This window comes from Acinonyx jubatus, chromosome C1, assembly GCF_027475565.1.
Source record: "Acinonyx jubatus isolate Ajub_Pintada_27869175 chromosome C1, VMU_Ajub_asm_v1.0, whole genome shotgun sequence".
NCBI classification, from domain to species: domain Eukaryota; kingdom Metazoa; phylum Chordata; class Mammalia; order Carnivora; family Felidae; genus Acinonyx; species Acinonyx jubatus.
In genome coordinates this window covers 183,655,412-183,671,047 of record NC_069381.1, presented here as the reverse complement: position 1 = coordinate 183,671,047, position 15,636 = coordinate 183,655,412, and the positions used below count along the sequence as shown (strand labels likewise).

At 44.9% G+C, this 15,636-nt stretch overlaps 1 protein-coding gene across 2 annotated transcripts in view; it reads right to left on the bottom strand.

Annotated features, from left to right (window-relative positions):
* Window positions 1-15,636, bottom strand: part of LOC106979979 (aldehyde oxidase 2) — an 88,738-nt gene that overhangs the window by 46,144 nt on the left and 26,958 nt on the right. For both annotated transcript variants that reach the window (XM_053215537.1, XM_053215536.1), the window contains exons 11-21: window positions 15,033-15,184; window positions 12,956-13,049; window positions 10,841-10,950; window positions 9,063-9,247; window positions 8,215-8,389; window positions 6,594-6,686; window positions 5,275-5,444; window positions 4,555-4,669; window positions 2,867-2,989; window positions 1,009-1,105; window positions 412-536 (exon numbers count right to left, since the gene is read on the bottom strand). In XM_053215537.1, the coding sequence (XP_053071512.1) occupies window positions 412-536; window positions 1,009-1,105; window positions 2,867-2,989; window positions 4,555-4,669; window positions 5,275-5,444; window positions 6,594-6,686; window positions 8,215-8,389; window positions 9,063-9,247; window positions 10,841-10,950; window positions 12,956-13,049; window positions 15,033-15,184 (1,439 nt within the window). The remainder of the gene's footprint in view (window positions 1-411; window positions 537-1,008; window positions 1,106-2,866; window positions 2,990-4,554; window positions 4,670-5,274; window positions 5,445-6,593; window positions 6,687-8,214; window positions 8,390-9,062; window positions 9,248-10,840; window positions 10,951-12,955; window positions 13,050-15,032; window positions 15,185-15,636) is intronic.

The following is a 15,636-nucleotide window of genomic DNA, read 5'->3' as shown; positions in this document are numbered from 1 at the left end:
CGTGACCTGGCTGAAGTCGGACGCTTAACCGACTGCGCCACCCAGGCGCCCCTCTTTTTCTTTTTTAAGTTTAATTTTATTAATTTTATTTAATTTTCATTCCAATATAGTTAACACAGTGTTATGTTAGTTTCGGGCGTAGAATATAGTGTTTCAACAATTCTATACATTACTCAGTGGTCACCAGGATAAGTGTGCTCTGAATCCCCTTCACCGCAGCTGTTCTTATACTTACTGGACAAGACCAGAAAAAAAATAAAAGAATTCTGGTATCTTAGCTGTTCCACTGATGTCCAATATTTGGACATCAAGTTTCTACAGGAAAAATGGCTACCAACTGTGAGCCTATGGGGATTGAGTGCCATGACGAAATTAGGAAGTTGGAAACGTAAGGGCGATCCTGGACCTCACCTGCACGTGGGCTGGATCCTGTGTTGATACATAAATGTCCAGTTCTTTGTCCTCTGCCTTTGGAATAACAATCACTCTTTGTGTTTCCATGTAGAAATGTTCCTGGCCTCCAACATGGACCTCTCCTGTTAAGTGCAAGCAAAGGGAAATTCCTGAGAGTGTGTGTTGATTGGAAACTACCATGTTAAGGAATTCCAAAGCAAGTAAGATGTGGACTGACCAGTCTGGATTTGTCCTGACCAAGGAATTGATGGATCAGGCATTTGTTCTGTGGCAACTAAAGGCAATCTGTTTCAGATACCATAGTTTTGTATAACAAGTTGGAAGGGTCTGGCTCCATTCCTCTGTCCTTAACTAACCAAAGTGCTAAGGATTTTTCTTCTATTTATTCTGTTGCTCCCTGCCCCCCACCTCTAAAGGCAACACACATAATACCCCCACACCCACACTCACAATTTGAGAGGAAGAGATATAAGAGAAATTTGGCAAAGTGCTGAGTCTTTAGAGGATGCCCTTTCTTAGGAAATCACATGCTCTCAGTGTCTGCTTTGGAACAGAATCATGCAAAGATTCTATTAAATATCCTGAATTGCTTACCTTCAACAATTTGATCGACTTTTTCAAATGCCTCCTCAATGTTTCCTTGTTCAAGTTTTTTTTCAGGGCATAGGAATGAGTTGTGCTTTATGGCATCCTAAATGATAGGAATAACCCAATTAAAATTTTCTTTTCTTCCATTGACATTTTGTTTCTTAGTCAAAGGCCAGTAAACTCCCCAAAATAGCCATCTACTGGGACACATGAAGGGAGTCATCAAGCAAGGGAGTACTGGAGTAGTGGGCTCATGGCAGAGACAAGATGGGTGTCTGAAGGATGTCTTCTAAAGTGCAGGGAAAACCAACAAGGAGTAGAGAAATGTTAAGAATTGAGATCTGGGGATGCTATGATGGTCCATGATGATAAATACTCATTTCTCATTTTCAGTGTGGATTTCCAGGGAACAGGTGATTATTGGTATTATCCCCATTTTACAGATGAAGAAACCATGGCTTAAAGAGGTTAATGAATTTACCTAAGTGATGCAGCCAGGATTCAAACCTAGCAGTTTGGTTCTAGAAACTGTAGTTTTAGCCACTACCCTTACAGCCTCTCATACCTACAGTCATTTAAATAAATGAATGAATGGATGGGTAAACAAATATTGGTATGTATAACTATTTTGTTCTATACTCTATTCACAAAAGAAATTTTTAGCTGACTCTGGACAGTCCTATTCTGAGAGAACTGCAGATCTCTAACCATTCTGAATCCCAGGATATTTCCTGGTTTTTCTTCTGGGTACTATTTCCCCCTTGAGGAAATGGGATTAGGATTAAAATCTCAAAAACTGATGTTAGGATCCTAGTACAACCCCAGGAGGGATACTGAGCCAAGAAAAATGGTCTGGACTTCTTGCAAACTTGGCAAAATGGGACTTTGGAACAGAATTGATTTGGTTTAGAAAGATCAAGAAACATGACCTTTTTAACACTTTGACTATTGAGCAAGTTGTGCCTTTTAGGCACATTTAAAAAATGTCAAATGGTTCACTGGGGCCTTTGAAAAAAATTTATTTTCTATTACAAGTGCACAAATGAGACAGCTTTTTGCAACTCAGTTACTCTGAACTTGCCCTTCATTGAGTTAGAACCTGAAAATCCCACTCCACATCTGAATTTTCTATTCTAACTTCATTCTTTCTGCTTTGGTAATAGCATTTGCATTCCTTCAGCTAGACCCAAAAGTAAGAGTTGAAATTTCTGTGGAATTCCATCATTAAAGTCCCACCGTTTTGGAGGCCCACCTTGAAAACATGATTGTTCTCAATATCCATTCTCATCATCTTTCTTCCCCAATTTTTAGTGGTCATGTAGTCACTTGGGATAAAGTCTACATTTCCCAGCTCCCCTTGAGGTGTGGTATCTGACTAGGTGCTAACCAGTGAGATTATGGGAAGTGTCCTTAAAGGGATGGGATATGCCCTTCTTCATCACCTCATTCTCTTTGCTGTCTGGAATGCGAACTTAATAGCCAAAGCTTCAGCAGCCATTGTGGAGCAAAGTGTGACCTAGAGGGTAGAAACCATGCTTGAAGCAGTGACTAGATAGAAGGATCCAAGATCCCTGACACATAGAACCCTACATAAGCCCTGGACTGATCTTTTCTAGACTTTGTGAATGTGAAAGAGAAAGAAACTTCAATTCTTCGTTTGTTTCTCCACCCCACCCCACCCCTGTCATTTCTTAGAGCCAAAGCTAATTTCAATTCATACAAATAATATCTTCCAGAGGAAGCTGATCTTTCCAGGGCAAGCCAGTGGCAAGAAAAAATTAGAATTAGTGTTGCATTAAGAAATTTACAAGGGTGTTTTTGATTCTACAACTTTACAGGAAAGAAACCAGCCAGCACTGCTTACATTGATGGTGAAGATTATGGGCTCCAGATCTTTGTAGGTGATCTGTATCTTTTCAATTGCTCTCTTTGCCTGTACATCTGTCTCTGCAACCACAGCACAGATGATCTGGCCCACGCAAAGCACCTGCGGAAAGTACATGCATGAAGCAGGTAGAAAAATATCAGTAGGAATAGTCTTACTTCACCCTTATCAGTGGCTGGTATCTTTGTTATTATTGTTTGTCAATAAGGCCACATTGGAGGTCACATTCAACTATATGTGCTTGGCTTAAAATGTTTTAATTAAAAAAATAATTTAAAGAATACAGATGATTCCATTGGCCATTTTACTCAATGAATGTAAGCTCCAGAGTGGATGTGAGATTGGTTGTGACCTGAATGTGCTGTGTCCTCTGTCAAGCTTGGTTCACATGTATCATATTTATGGTATCATTTATCATTTTAGAGTTTAAAGATAAGGAAAGTGTTTCTTGTACAATATCATCCCTGTTATGAGCTGCACTGTGTTCCCTCCTTCTTCCCAAATTCAAATGTTGAAGCCTTCATGTCCAGTGTGACTGTATTTGGAGATAGGGCCTTCAGTGGGGTAATTAAGATTAAATGAGGTCATAAGGGTGGAGCTCTAATCCAATATGACTGTGTCCTTATAAGAAGAGGAAGAGATACCAGGGAGGCTCATCCTCAGACAAAAGTCATGAGAGGACACAGTGAGGAGACAGCCACCTGCAAACCAGGAAGAGAGGCCTCAGGAGAAACCAAAACCTTGATCTTGGGTGATAGGCCACCAGAATTGTGAGAAAATGAATTTCTGCTTTTTTAAAAGTGGCCCAGGTTGTGGTATTTTGTGATGGCAGCCTGAGCAGATGATATAGCTCTTAAATAGCAACTGACCTCTTCATCTGGAGTTCAACCAAAAGAACAGTGAGCCATTTCATGGCTGGAGGAGAAACAGTCTGTGTGACTCATTGAGAAGTGACAATAATAGCTAACACCTACTGAGAGCCTTCATGTGCCAAACACCGTTGTAAGCAATTTACGTGCATTAACTCTTTTAGATCCCACAACACCATGGGATTGGTGCAGTGATTGTTCCCATTTTCCAGGTAATGATACCCAAAGGCACATGGCTAGTGAGTGGTAGAGATGGAACATGAACCAAATTAGCCTGGCTCCAAAAGCAAGTATTCAGTGAATGTTTGTAGAATTGAATTAAAATGTCAAAGGTGGGAAAAGCAACTTTATTACAAATGGAATGTGTAAAAGTAAGTGAGGGGTGGGGTGGGGGTGTGTCTGCATGGGGTTGGTTTAGGAAAGGAGAGAGTTTAATACAGAAAACAGGGAGTGGCTGTATTTTTTGCACTCTCCTTTTTAGGTCTTTCTAGCATATTCTATCCTGATACAGGCAGTTCCGACATTTATTCTTTAGACAAGGGTGAATTGACTCAAGAGCACACAGTGGGAAAACTAGAACTTGTTTTTCTGTATGTTTATTATTTCCCTTTTACTGTGTAATTTCCTGACTCCAGAAGATTTAAGTCTGTCTGAATAAAGATTTTAGGTGTAGAGAGAAGCTGTAAGAATCGGCACTTCTGTCCGTCCCGCAATGTGGGGGGCGGGATTGAAAACCAGCTGGAGGTGGTAACTTTGTGATTATCTGCACAAAGTCATCTGAGAAAGCATGCTCTGTACCTCATCTACAGCCAACAATTTGTCATCCTTGGCACCATTGGTGCCTGGAATGTCCTCAGCTGTTATCACATCAACCACCCCAGGTAGTTCAAGGGCCTCAGACAAATCAATTGATCTGAAAAAAGAGAAATATTTAAGAAGTAGAAATCAGCAAGCTTTGAGGGCCCCAGACCTGAGGAAAGGATAGAACATGGTTGAAAATAAAAAATATATAACAACTGTCCAGCATAGGTCCTGACCAATAAAAGCTAACCTGCCATATGGTCCAGAAGGCTGCCTGCTGGGTCAGGGGTAACACTTTAACTATAGGAGAGGATCTGGGGGAGGGGCTGTGTGGCTGTGGCAAGGGAAATTCTTAGGAAGCTTAGGACAGTAGGCATTAGCCCTTCAGAAATGCAGTATTTCAAGGTTTTATCAACAGCTGAGTATCAGCCCTACTCAGAATTACTCCTTTGAGCCATGACTGAGGCTACAGCAGGGAGATGAGGTGTAATGAAGTTAGAAGAGAAGCAAGGAGCCCATAACTATTTTTGTTCTCTCTTTCATAATGGTCATTTCCAGATACCCTCTCTTCCTCCTGCTGGGGATGGTGCCCTTTTCTTTCTTCTTTCAATTTTAGGTTCTTTGGGTTTAGGACATGGCATAACAGGTACATTCCTCAGAGGGAATCCACAGGTGTGCTTTTAAAAGTTTTTTTTTGAAAGCTTTCCATTTACTTACATGATTTTTGCATGGGCTTTTGTACTGGTCACCAAAACCATGAAAAGTTCTCTATCCACCATAGGGATGTCATCACAAAATATGGCTTCACCTGTAGCATGTTTAAGACCTGACAGGTGCATGATGGGGCGTCCAACTGGATCTTGGAGGGACTGGTGAGAATCCACACTCTGCAGAGGGAGACAAGAGTTGCCCTGGACAATTCAAATCTTCACAAGTGGCCTGGATGATTACCAACACTCTTGATTCAGGATTGAGAAATCAGTCACCCTGAGACCACAAACACTGGAGTGGGTCAGATGATAAGTGCAAAAATTCAATGATGTCACTAGACTGGGGAATTGTCCTGTCAGTTATGTAGCAATGCCAACTTTTTGGCAGAACTGTGAAGTAGGTGAAAGGGCATCCTAGCCTCTCCTTTTGGCATTTTCTTTTCCCAAGTTGTGCCCCTGTACTGCTTTGTTCTGGAATTCAGAGGTTCTCCTTGTCCAGCTTTCTTACCTTTTCCATGACCAAACTGTTTACATAGAAAGTGATCAAGATGATGAAGTCTAAAGTGATATAATTCCAGAGGGTGGGGAACCAAAATCTAAGCTAAAAGCTTGAGTGTCAACTTGAGTAGTGCCTGGGGCAGGGGAGAGGGGAGGGGAGCAAATGGCAATGGAGTCCACCCAGATCTAGACCACAGTGCCTTGGTTGCCCCTGTAAGTTGCTCAAAAACATCACTGGGAGGATAAGAAGTTGGAGAAAGTGTTTATTTTGGAATTCTTTTCAGGGAAGCTCTGTGGTGTGTGTGTGTGTGTGTGTGTGTGTGTGTGTGTGTGTGTGTGGTATGTGTGGAGATGGGGTGGGAGAGGGGCTTTGTGCTAACAGATAATAATAGATACTTTCTAAATTGTCCTTCAAGAAGGGTGGGTTCAGGTACTGGCAAGGTCCTTGTTTTGCTGACTGGAGATAGATATTTGCAACCAGGGCTGGAGGCTGAATCTTGCTACTACCCTCTTATTCAGTCCTTCCCCCATACCTGGCTTGGGTGCTCTTCAAACAAATGCCCAAAGAACATGCATTCCAGGATACTATCAATGATTAGTCAGATGGTCAAACCATTCCAGGTTGGTTCAGCCTTGAGTGTGTGTCATGGTAGCTCAGGCCCGATCTTAGATCCAGCGTCTCCCTGACTTGGCCTAAACAAAGGGCAATGTGCCAGCCCAAACTAGAAAGTCAGAACTATGAATCACAACTCTGAAGTGCTTGCTTTGTTCACATAACTATAGCTTATCTCTTAGTTTCTACGTTCCTGTTACATTATACTCACTGACCTGGTACCTTTGGACTCCCCGGGGTCCTGTGACAGGGAAATCTTCTAGAGCACTTAGGAATCGGTCTGAAATTTCAGGATAATGATGACTGTCCTGAAAGACCATTCAAAACAATAAAGATAAACCAATTAGTCTATGATTAAACTGGGCTTTGGCTTGTGTGAAAATGACTTGGTTGAGGTATCCAAGAAACTGCAAGGCCAGGGTATCCTGGAAGACCAAAATCTACATCATCTCCCCGGGGTCTCCTTTTTTATGAAGGTGTCTTGCCCTCCCTCCCTTTCCACATACTGAGGAACTGGATGGACTGGTTTGAATCTGATCCCCTAGCCACCCAGAGGAGGGAGAGGCCTGTCAGTGAGCTGGGTAAAGGCAGGACAAGCTGGAACACTGGGGGACAGAGACGCCATCCCAGAATGAGCTGGAGTTCACTGTACACAAAAGAGCCCACATCCTGCTTGTTTTTCTCAGCAACTCAGCAGGTCATCAGTAAAATTGAGAAGGCTCTCTGGGTGTCTGAAACATACCAAATGTCTTGATTCCGAAATTAAATGGCAGTGATTATTACCCTGGTGAATGTGGTTGGTCAGGGTCTACGTCTGCATAATGAAAATTGAACACTTGAGGTGACTTGAGGAGTGTTGGGGTAGGGTGTGGTTTGAAACAGGAGGTACGAGGTAGGGCGAGGGTTATAATCCTGGTCTGGGAAGGAAATAGAGAGTGAGAGAAAGAGAATGTTTTGCCTTGCTTAACTTATTCCAGAAGTATACAAAAAAAAAAAAAAAACAATCTAGAAAGAAGCCACTTAAATATTTGCATACAAATAAAATTTTAGTATGTTTTGCAAAATAAAATTTTATTTTACATTTTATGTTGAATATTAAATTTTAGAATAGGCAAACCTAATCTGCCATGAAGCAGATGAGTGGTTGCCTGGGGGCAGGGGTGGGAGGCCAAAAGGTACTTTTTGGGGTGATGAAAATGCTTTATACCTTGTTTGAGGTGGTGGCTACATGGGTTTACACATCTGTTAAAACTCATTGAGTATAAATAGGTGCATTTTATTACATGTAATTATATTTCAGTAAAGTTGATTTTATTATTTTTTAAATTGTTTATTTATTTTGAGAGGGATTGAGAGAAAGAGAGAGAGAGTACAAGCAGGGGAAGGGGCAGAGAAGGGGGAGACAGAGAATCCCAAGCAAGCTCTGCACCTTCAGCACAGAGCCCAATGTGGGACTTGATCTCACAAACTGTGAGATCATGACCTGAGCCAAAATCAAGAGTCAGATGCTTAACCCACTGAGTCACCCAGGTGCCCCCAGTAAAAGCTGATTTTAAAAGAAAAAGAAATGGCACACTGGAGGCAGGGGCACTGTAACGTTTCATTGCTCAGGGCATGTAGTGAACATCTGTGAACTGAGGACAGTGTGGCATCCTGAGCCTCATGTGGTAGCCCTTCAGGGCTGAATCCCTGAAGGAAGGAGGGCTGGGAACTGACAAGGCCTGACTCAGAACAGGTGACAGGTCATGCACAGGCTGCCCACAAGACAGTTTGCAAAAGTAGTGGAAAAGCTGGGAGCTATGGCTGCAAGGGGCACATAAAAGCCAGAACACTTACAGACACTTTTACAAGCTTCTTCAGTTCCTGCAGAACTTCTAGGTAGAATTTGAAGAAGAAGCTGACCACCAAAGTCCGCTTGAATTCCACTCTTCCCCCTGGAGCCCAGCCTGGGAGGGAGACCTCTTCCAGAAGCAGCCTGCAAGCTTCCTCCAGCATTGGCTCATTCCAGGGCCTGTTGGGGTTGGAGGTGGGAAAGGGACAAGTCAAAGGGCAGTCTCGATCACACGGCATGTGCCAGCTACTGGATAATAACAATTTAGAGAACCTGGAGTCTCCTTTTATGAGTTGGAAGGGAACTCAGAAATCATCTAACCAAGCCCTTTAGGAAAATCTAGGCCTGGGAAGCTGCACCAAGTGGCCTGAGGGTCATGGCAGGGTGAGGATGGGCCCTGTTTCATTGCAACATGAACCAAGCATGTTCAAGGGCCAGAACATGCTGGAACCAGACATTACACAAACAGATCATGAGGGCCAATTCCATTATGAACTGGACCGCCCTCTACTGAGGAAGAAACAAAAGGTCCCCGCACAGCAGCGGCACTAGGTACACTTGGACCCTGCCTGGTGTGGGTCTGTAGGAGTGCTGATGTGCACATGAGAACTGGGGCAGAGCACAGTCATGGGTCATTGTTGTAGTGGCCTTCCCCCAAGGAGCAGCCCCTAATTAGTCAAAGTCAAGTGAGGTTTGCTTTATAAGCAAAATTGCAGAAAGAACAAGCAGTGATTCTATATATAGGAGTTCACATCTTCCCAGGGCATTAACAACCCTTGCCAGAGCCAAACTTCTACTTGTTCTTTGTTTTTGATGTCAAGTTCACCTTTGGGGTGCAGGGTTCATCGCTTACCTCCCTATGAGCTGCTGGCAGGATTTATGTGCACCAATTGTGGCTTCCCCAACCCCTCCATAGGAGAGGCTCAGCTCCTTGATGGTGTCTGTGGCTTCTTCAAGAATGACTCGCATGCCAGCACTCACATCGGCCAAGGCATTTTGCTGGCACTGAGCCTGTCGGAAGGCTGACACAAATTCCCACTGTGGACACAAGAACCACTTGGGGTTACTTGACATGTCAAAAGTGAGAGCATGGTTCCTGCTTCTTGGTGCCACTAATTAATCACTTAGACTCCATCTAACGGGGCACAAAAGATACTTGGCACAATTAGAGGACAAGTTGGCTGGCTTCTCATTCATAGTGAGAATGGAATCTATCCCCAGTGTCCAATGCCCTTAAGGAACAGGGATCACTGTGCACTTTTCCTGAGGCCAGGATACCTGGATCATTTCCAGGTGCTCTTATTTCTAGGTGCTCTTGCCTCTAGCCTTCAGATGCCTCTGTCCTCATGAGGATGCAGGAACCCTCCCAGCACAGGCATTTTTAACATTCATTTATTTTTGAGAGACAGAGACAGAGCACTAGTTGGGGAGGGGCAGAGAGAGAGGGAGACAGAATCTGAAGCAGGCTCCAGCCTCTGAGCTGTCAGCACAGAGCCTGATGCAGGCTCGAACTCACAAACTGTGAGATCTTGACCTGAGCTGAAGTTGGAAGCTTTAACGGAGCCACCCAGGCACCCCAACACAGGTGCTTTTAAATGTGATTTGCTTGAAGTGCGAAAGAGACCCACTACATTTTTGGTTTGTAGAAATGACTGTTTTTCCACTTTGCAAAGGTCATAAAAGAGTTGAATAGAACTTTGACAGTGCACTAGGGAATCTTGTATCAGGAATGAGAGTCGGGAGGGTAATGGCTGCCCCACTGGGGTCTTTGGCACCGTGACCTGCTGATGTTGCAAATGAGGTTAATGGCGAAGGCCTATGCCTCAAGTGTGTTTCCATCTGTGCGTCCATCAAGGGTGCTGTGTTTGTGCCTGCCTGCTTTTCCGTCTTGGGCCTTCCCCGATGCACTTTGGATTAGAACACATTTCAAAGTTTCCATTTCAAAGGAAAAATAGATGAAGATCATACACGCTGAAAACATGACTTAACATGAGACCTCCCACATAACTAAGCTAACTCCTGGCTTTTCACCATTGTGTGTGTGTGTGTGTGTGTGTGTGTGTGTGTGTTGAATTGCCTCTTTCTGGGGAGACCATCCTCTTGGATTCGGGTATGGTTTTGGGGAGAGACACGGAGCATTGAGTGAAGACAGAGGCCCCACTCAAAAGCCAGCTGGGTGGCCACATCAATCCCAGACATCCTGTGTTAGCAAACATCTGGAGGTCCTCTTGTTCCTGTGAGCTGTTGGGGTTAGCTAGAGTGGGAAGCGGGGAGACCCTGTTCCAGCTTCCACCTCTTTGTGGGTCAGGCGGAGAAGCTCGTCCACAGCCAGAGAGCTTTAATTTCCGCCTCCCAGAGTCGATGTGTAGACATAAAGGGGTGTGGAAGCACAACCACATGCCCTCAGCAGGCCCCACCCCACAGCTGAAACAACAACCCCAAATCACAGCCCGGAGCTGCTTGCCCGAGGGTGTCTGAGGGCCTTGGTGCTAGGCCAGTCCACAGTGGACAGGAAACAGATTTTCAGGGCAGTCATTTTCCTTCCATCTGTTTTCAGATTTCTGAAGATGACTGCTCTCTGTCATGAAAAGGGAAAAACAAACTCTTAAAAGCAACCAGCAGAATTCTTACCTTTTGAGAGTGCGGGATATACACAGATTCCAAAATTTCCTCTGGCTTAAGGTCTGCACTTGCCAACCCAGCAAGAAAATGGTCATTTAGAGGGATCTGCCGTGTACCTTCTGTCGAAGAAAATGACATTTCTGCATGGTTGCAGTGAGGAATGCCGGATTATTCTGTACTCTTAAATGTCAGCAGCAAGGAGGAAAGGTCACCTCCCTCTGCACAGAGTGATGCAGTCCAGGGCTCCCCCACTCCCCTGCACAGACAGGACTAGCAGGGCCTCTTGACATTTACTTGTCTCTGCATACGTGCTATGTGAACAGGGTCTCCTGCCACCTCCAAGGCCTGTCATGCCGGCACCATTTTCATCTTTAGGCAGAAGCTGGTTAACTAAATCTAACTCATTCACCACTGTGATCGAGGTAAGGGCATGGCTTCAGTGGAGACAGAGTTTATTTCCACTATTAACAGAGCTCAAGTCATTGCATTTCTTTTTGTTCTTGCTGCTGCTGTTGGCATCTAAACTGGAGACCTACATCTTTCAAACAAAGTGAGCAATTCACAAACCCTCCGTTTGGCCCAGTGTTATAATTTAGTGGTCAGAGCAGGGCCCTCTGGTTTTAAAAAGTGGTTTGTGGCTCCACAGCAGGTGCCATGAGGAGATTAAACTACAGCCCAGCGAATCTGAGATGGATTCTGTTCGTGGCAAAAGAGGCAAAATGTTGATTGGAACGTAGGGGTAGTTGAGAAGGAAGCAGGAGAACCCCAGATGGAGCTCCTGCTGACCTTTGCTGGCCTGCCCTGCTGCTAGGTCAGTGAGCTCATCTACCAGCACCGGAGAAACATTGCGCTCAGGGTGGAGGTGGCTTTGGCAGAGCTGGAAAAGCACAGACCTTAAGCCAAAGGTAACCACCAACCGCCAGTAGAAGAACACTACTGCTAATGTAGTAGAAGGCCCTGCATGCAGGCCAGGATATCCTTGCTATCCTGATGCCCCAGATTCTTGGCTTCTTCTTTTCTGGTGTTTGGGGGTCAGGTTGGGGTCACATTCAACCACAGGCGGGGAGGACTCAGGAAAATGGCTGACCAGGCCAGGCCAGGCCAGGGTGAGGCCTTTCCTCTCCTCCCTCCTGGGCGGGCCCCATGCAAAGCTGAATAAGGGTGTGCGAGCTTTTCCTCTGCACAAAGGCTCTCCCAGCACTTCCCACCAGTTAGGGATGGGATCGTATTATGGCCAACAAACCCCTTGGGAGGGTTACATTGCCTGTGATATAATTCCTGGTTGGATACACCCCTGAAGTTCATGTGGGGAGCAGATTGTGATTTCTTCCCTGCACCCTAGTGCCTGGGTCCGGTCCACCCATAGGAGGGGTAAATGACTGGCTGGCCAAGTGGGAGGGACAGAAGGAGTGTATATTTGATGGGTTGTGGGTGAAGGACCAGGAGAAGTGATGGGAGGGAGAGCCAGAGGCCCTGGAGAGGGAGCCTGATGCAGATGATGGTTCCCATCCTGTGCCTGTCTCTACAAGTGACAGCTGGGTGGTTGGTTGGACTAGTCATGCTGTGTATAAGATGTCCAATACAGCCTGGCATACAGTTAGTGCCCAGTAAAGGGGTACGTCAGCATTCTTGGAGCAGTGGAGGCAGGGAGAGAGCTGAGTGTTTCCAGGAAGACAAGGGTAGTGTTGCATGGAGCAGCCCCAGGGAATGATCCTTTCAGCCAGCATGTAAAATTCATCATTATCTTCCTTCGGTCCCTAGAGGGCCCATGGTGTTTGTTGTGTGTCTTCCCCAGACTTGTGGCTTCTCACACAGCAACTGAGGGGAATAGGAATGAAGGAGAGTAGACAACAGTCCTCAGACAGCAGACAGCCTTCACCTCAGCCTCTGCACACCACCCCTGGCTGTCACACGGCTATGGTGGGGTGAATGTTGTGTGTACATGGGCAGTGGTGCCAGAAGGAAGCACTAGCCACTCCCTTGTATCAGTGCGCCTTCCTCTAGGAGCCTGAGCTTCCCATGGTGGATTAAGAGCCAGAGATCAGCGCTCTGACTTATACCAATTCCTTAAAAAGAAAGACAAAAAATCTTAGGTGCAATCTAGAATGTTCTGGGATAGCTTACCTTCTGATATCAGATTGAGGGTAGCATTGCCCACAACCAAAATTGGATTCAGATCCGAATAGCAATGTCGGCTTATAACATGTCCCCCTAAGGACTAAAAAGAAAGAGTTATTGCCTTGGTCATTCTATTCCTCAGATCCTAGGCCCCACAGGCACCTGCTTAAGGTCCTCTTGTAGTGAAAGTGTCACAAGGATCTTGGTCCTCTTGGTAGAGAGACTCCATTCAGACAGTCTGGAAGGAACCTCTCACCCACTACTTTGGATGGGACAGGAACTGATAGTAACCAACACTCACACAGCATTTGGTACGTTCTACTTCTTTACACACATTTACTTACTTTTTTTTAACCCAGTGAGACTGATGCCATTGTCTCCATTTTTCAGCTGAAGATACTCAGCACAGAGAAATGATGAAATTTGACCATGGTGTCCCAGCTAGGAAGGGGCAGGACTGGGATTCCAACCTAAACAGTGGGTCTCCATGGCCCATTCTGAACCACCCCCTACTCAGCCTTGGCCACAGCACAGATGGCTGTGGTATCAGCTACAAAGATGCCGTCCTGCCTTGGGTACATAGGACCTCAGCCACATCTAACTCTGCCCCTGAAATGGCCAGACTTCATACAGGTGTGTTGGGGTTCTGGGCATCTGAGAGACAGTTGCCCCTTATTAGATCTGGTTGAGCCTATAACATCTCAGAACTTGGGAGGAAAATGGCCATTCAACCTAATACTCTCCTCCCCACATAGTGATGGAATCTACAGTGACCATCTTGGTTGCTGAGGGCTGGGCTGGAACATGGGTAAAGACAGGGAATCCCTGATTCTCTATCAACAGCTTGATTTTAAAGTTCTGGTTTCCACTGAGCTGAATTCTGTCTCCCTGGACTTTCCCCTATCAGTCATACTTCTACCTCTACCCTTTGTGGTTATATCAAATAAATCACATCTGTCTTCATGAGTCTATAAGTATTTGAAGGCAGGGGGTCTGGGTGGCTTAGTCAGTTAAGCATCAGACTCTTGATTTCAGCTCAGGTCATGATCTCATGGTTTGTGAGTTCGAGCCCTGCATTAGGCTCCATACTGACAGAGAGAGGAGCCTACTTGGGATTCTCTCTCTCCCTCTCTCTCTGCCTTTGAATAAACTTAAAAAAATATTTGAAGGCAGCTCTCATGGTCTCTCTGACTGCCCCAACCCCCACCATTCCTCTTTCTGATGTGGTTTCCAAGCCCTTATTCTCCTGCCATGATCTCCTTGCCAGGCTGCAAGGTGTCAGAGTTCTTAACAGGAAGAGAGAACATTTTGGAATCATTTGAAGAGCTTTTTCACGGAACTGTCTCTTCCCCTGATTCCTCATATGCCAAGGATCTCTAACACACCATTTGGGGTATGTAGAAGAGGGAGCATGCATATTTTGAAAACCTATGTCTCTTTTGCTTTCTTCTGAGGTCAAAACCAGCCAGACTTCAAAGTGTGCCTCCCAGATCTGTACATTATTCTCTAGCTGTGGTCTGAACAGTATGGAGTAGAGAAAGCTACCCTCTTTATTTTAGGTATTATACTTCTGTTAATACAGCCTAAAACTAAATTAGTTTCTTTGACATTCTTATCATGAAATGAGCAAAACTGTGATCTCCTTTTCTCCCACCTACATTGTCACTTGGCTATTCTACTGAACTTGATTTAGAGTCGTTTTTTAATATATTTTTAATAATGTTTGTTAAATATTAAACATTTATTTATTGTGCCTGTTGTTTCAATCTGCTGAGACCTTTTTGCATAATGATTCTGCCAGTGCTTATTTCAACATTTCAGTGAGCTTAAGAAATAGGTGTAGGGACACCTGGGTGGCTCAGTTGGTTAAATGTCCAACTCTTGTTCTCGGCTCAGGCCATGATCTCGTGGTTTGTGAGTTCAAGCCCCGCATCGGACTCTGCACTAATAGCACAGAGCCTGCTTGGGATTATCTCTCTCCCTCTCTGCCCTTCCTCGCTCTCTCTCTCAAAATAAATAAACTTAAAAAAAAAAAGAAAAGAAATAGGTGCAGTGTGCCCAATGATTGGCCCAGAGGACATACTGCCATATTCCGGATCTGCTGTCCTGCCAGACTCTTCAGGTGCTTTAGGAGGGCTCGGTATGTCTGAGTTTTCTCCTCTGGGAGCTCGGAAACTTGCTCAGCCAAAATGTCCTTCACTTGGGCCAGACTGCAGCCAGCACCTATTGTCAGTCCTAGAAAAGAAAAGTTTTTTTAGGTGACATTGGAGAAGCAACTGAATTATAATCCTGGTGCTGGGCCTTAGTGTACAGTTGGTACATTGACTCTCCACACTGGCTGTACAGAGAATCACTGGGAACTTAAAACAGCACCGATACTCTACTCCCAGATCAATTAAATCAGAATCTCTGGATGGGGCTCTTTCAAAGTCTCCCCAGTAATTCTGTGCAGCCAGGATTAGGAGTCCTGGGCTGGTCTATACTCTCCTTTGGACAAATGCAAGGAAAGAGAGGCTAGAGAGAAGGAATGACAGTGACACGTAGCAGGTGGCAGACTCTACTAGAGCTTTCCTTGACCCCCCTCCTAACTAACCACAGTGAAGCTATGCAAAGCTGTTTTGTGATTAAGGGGAATAAATCTGATGGCATTAAAATAATTGCAAAGGTCTTTCAATTGCCCAGATCAT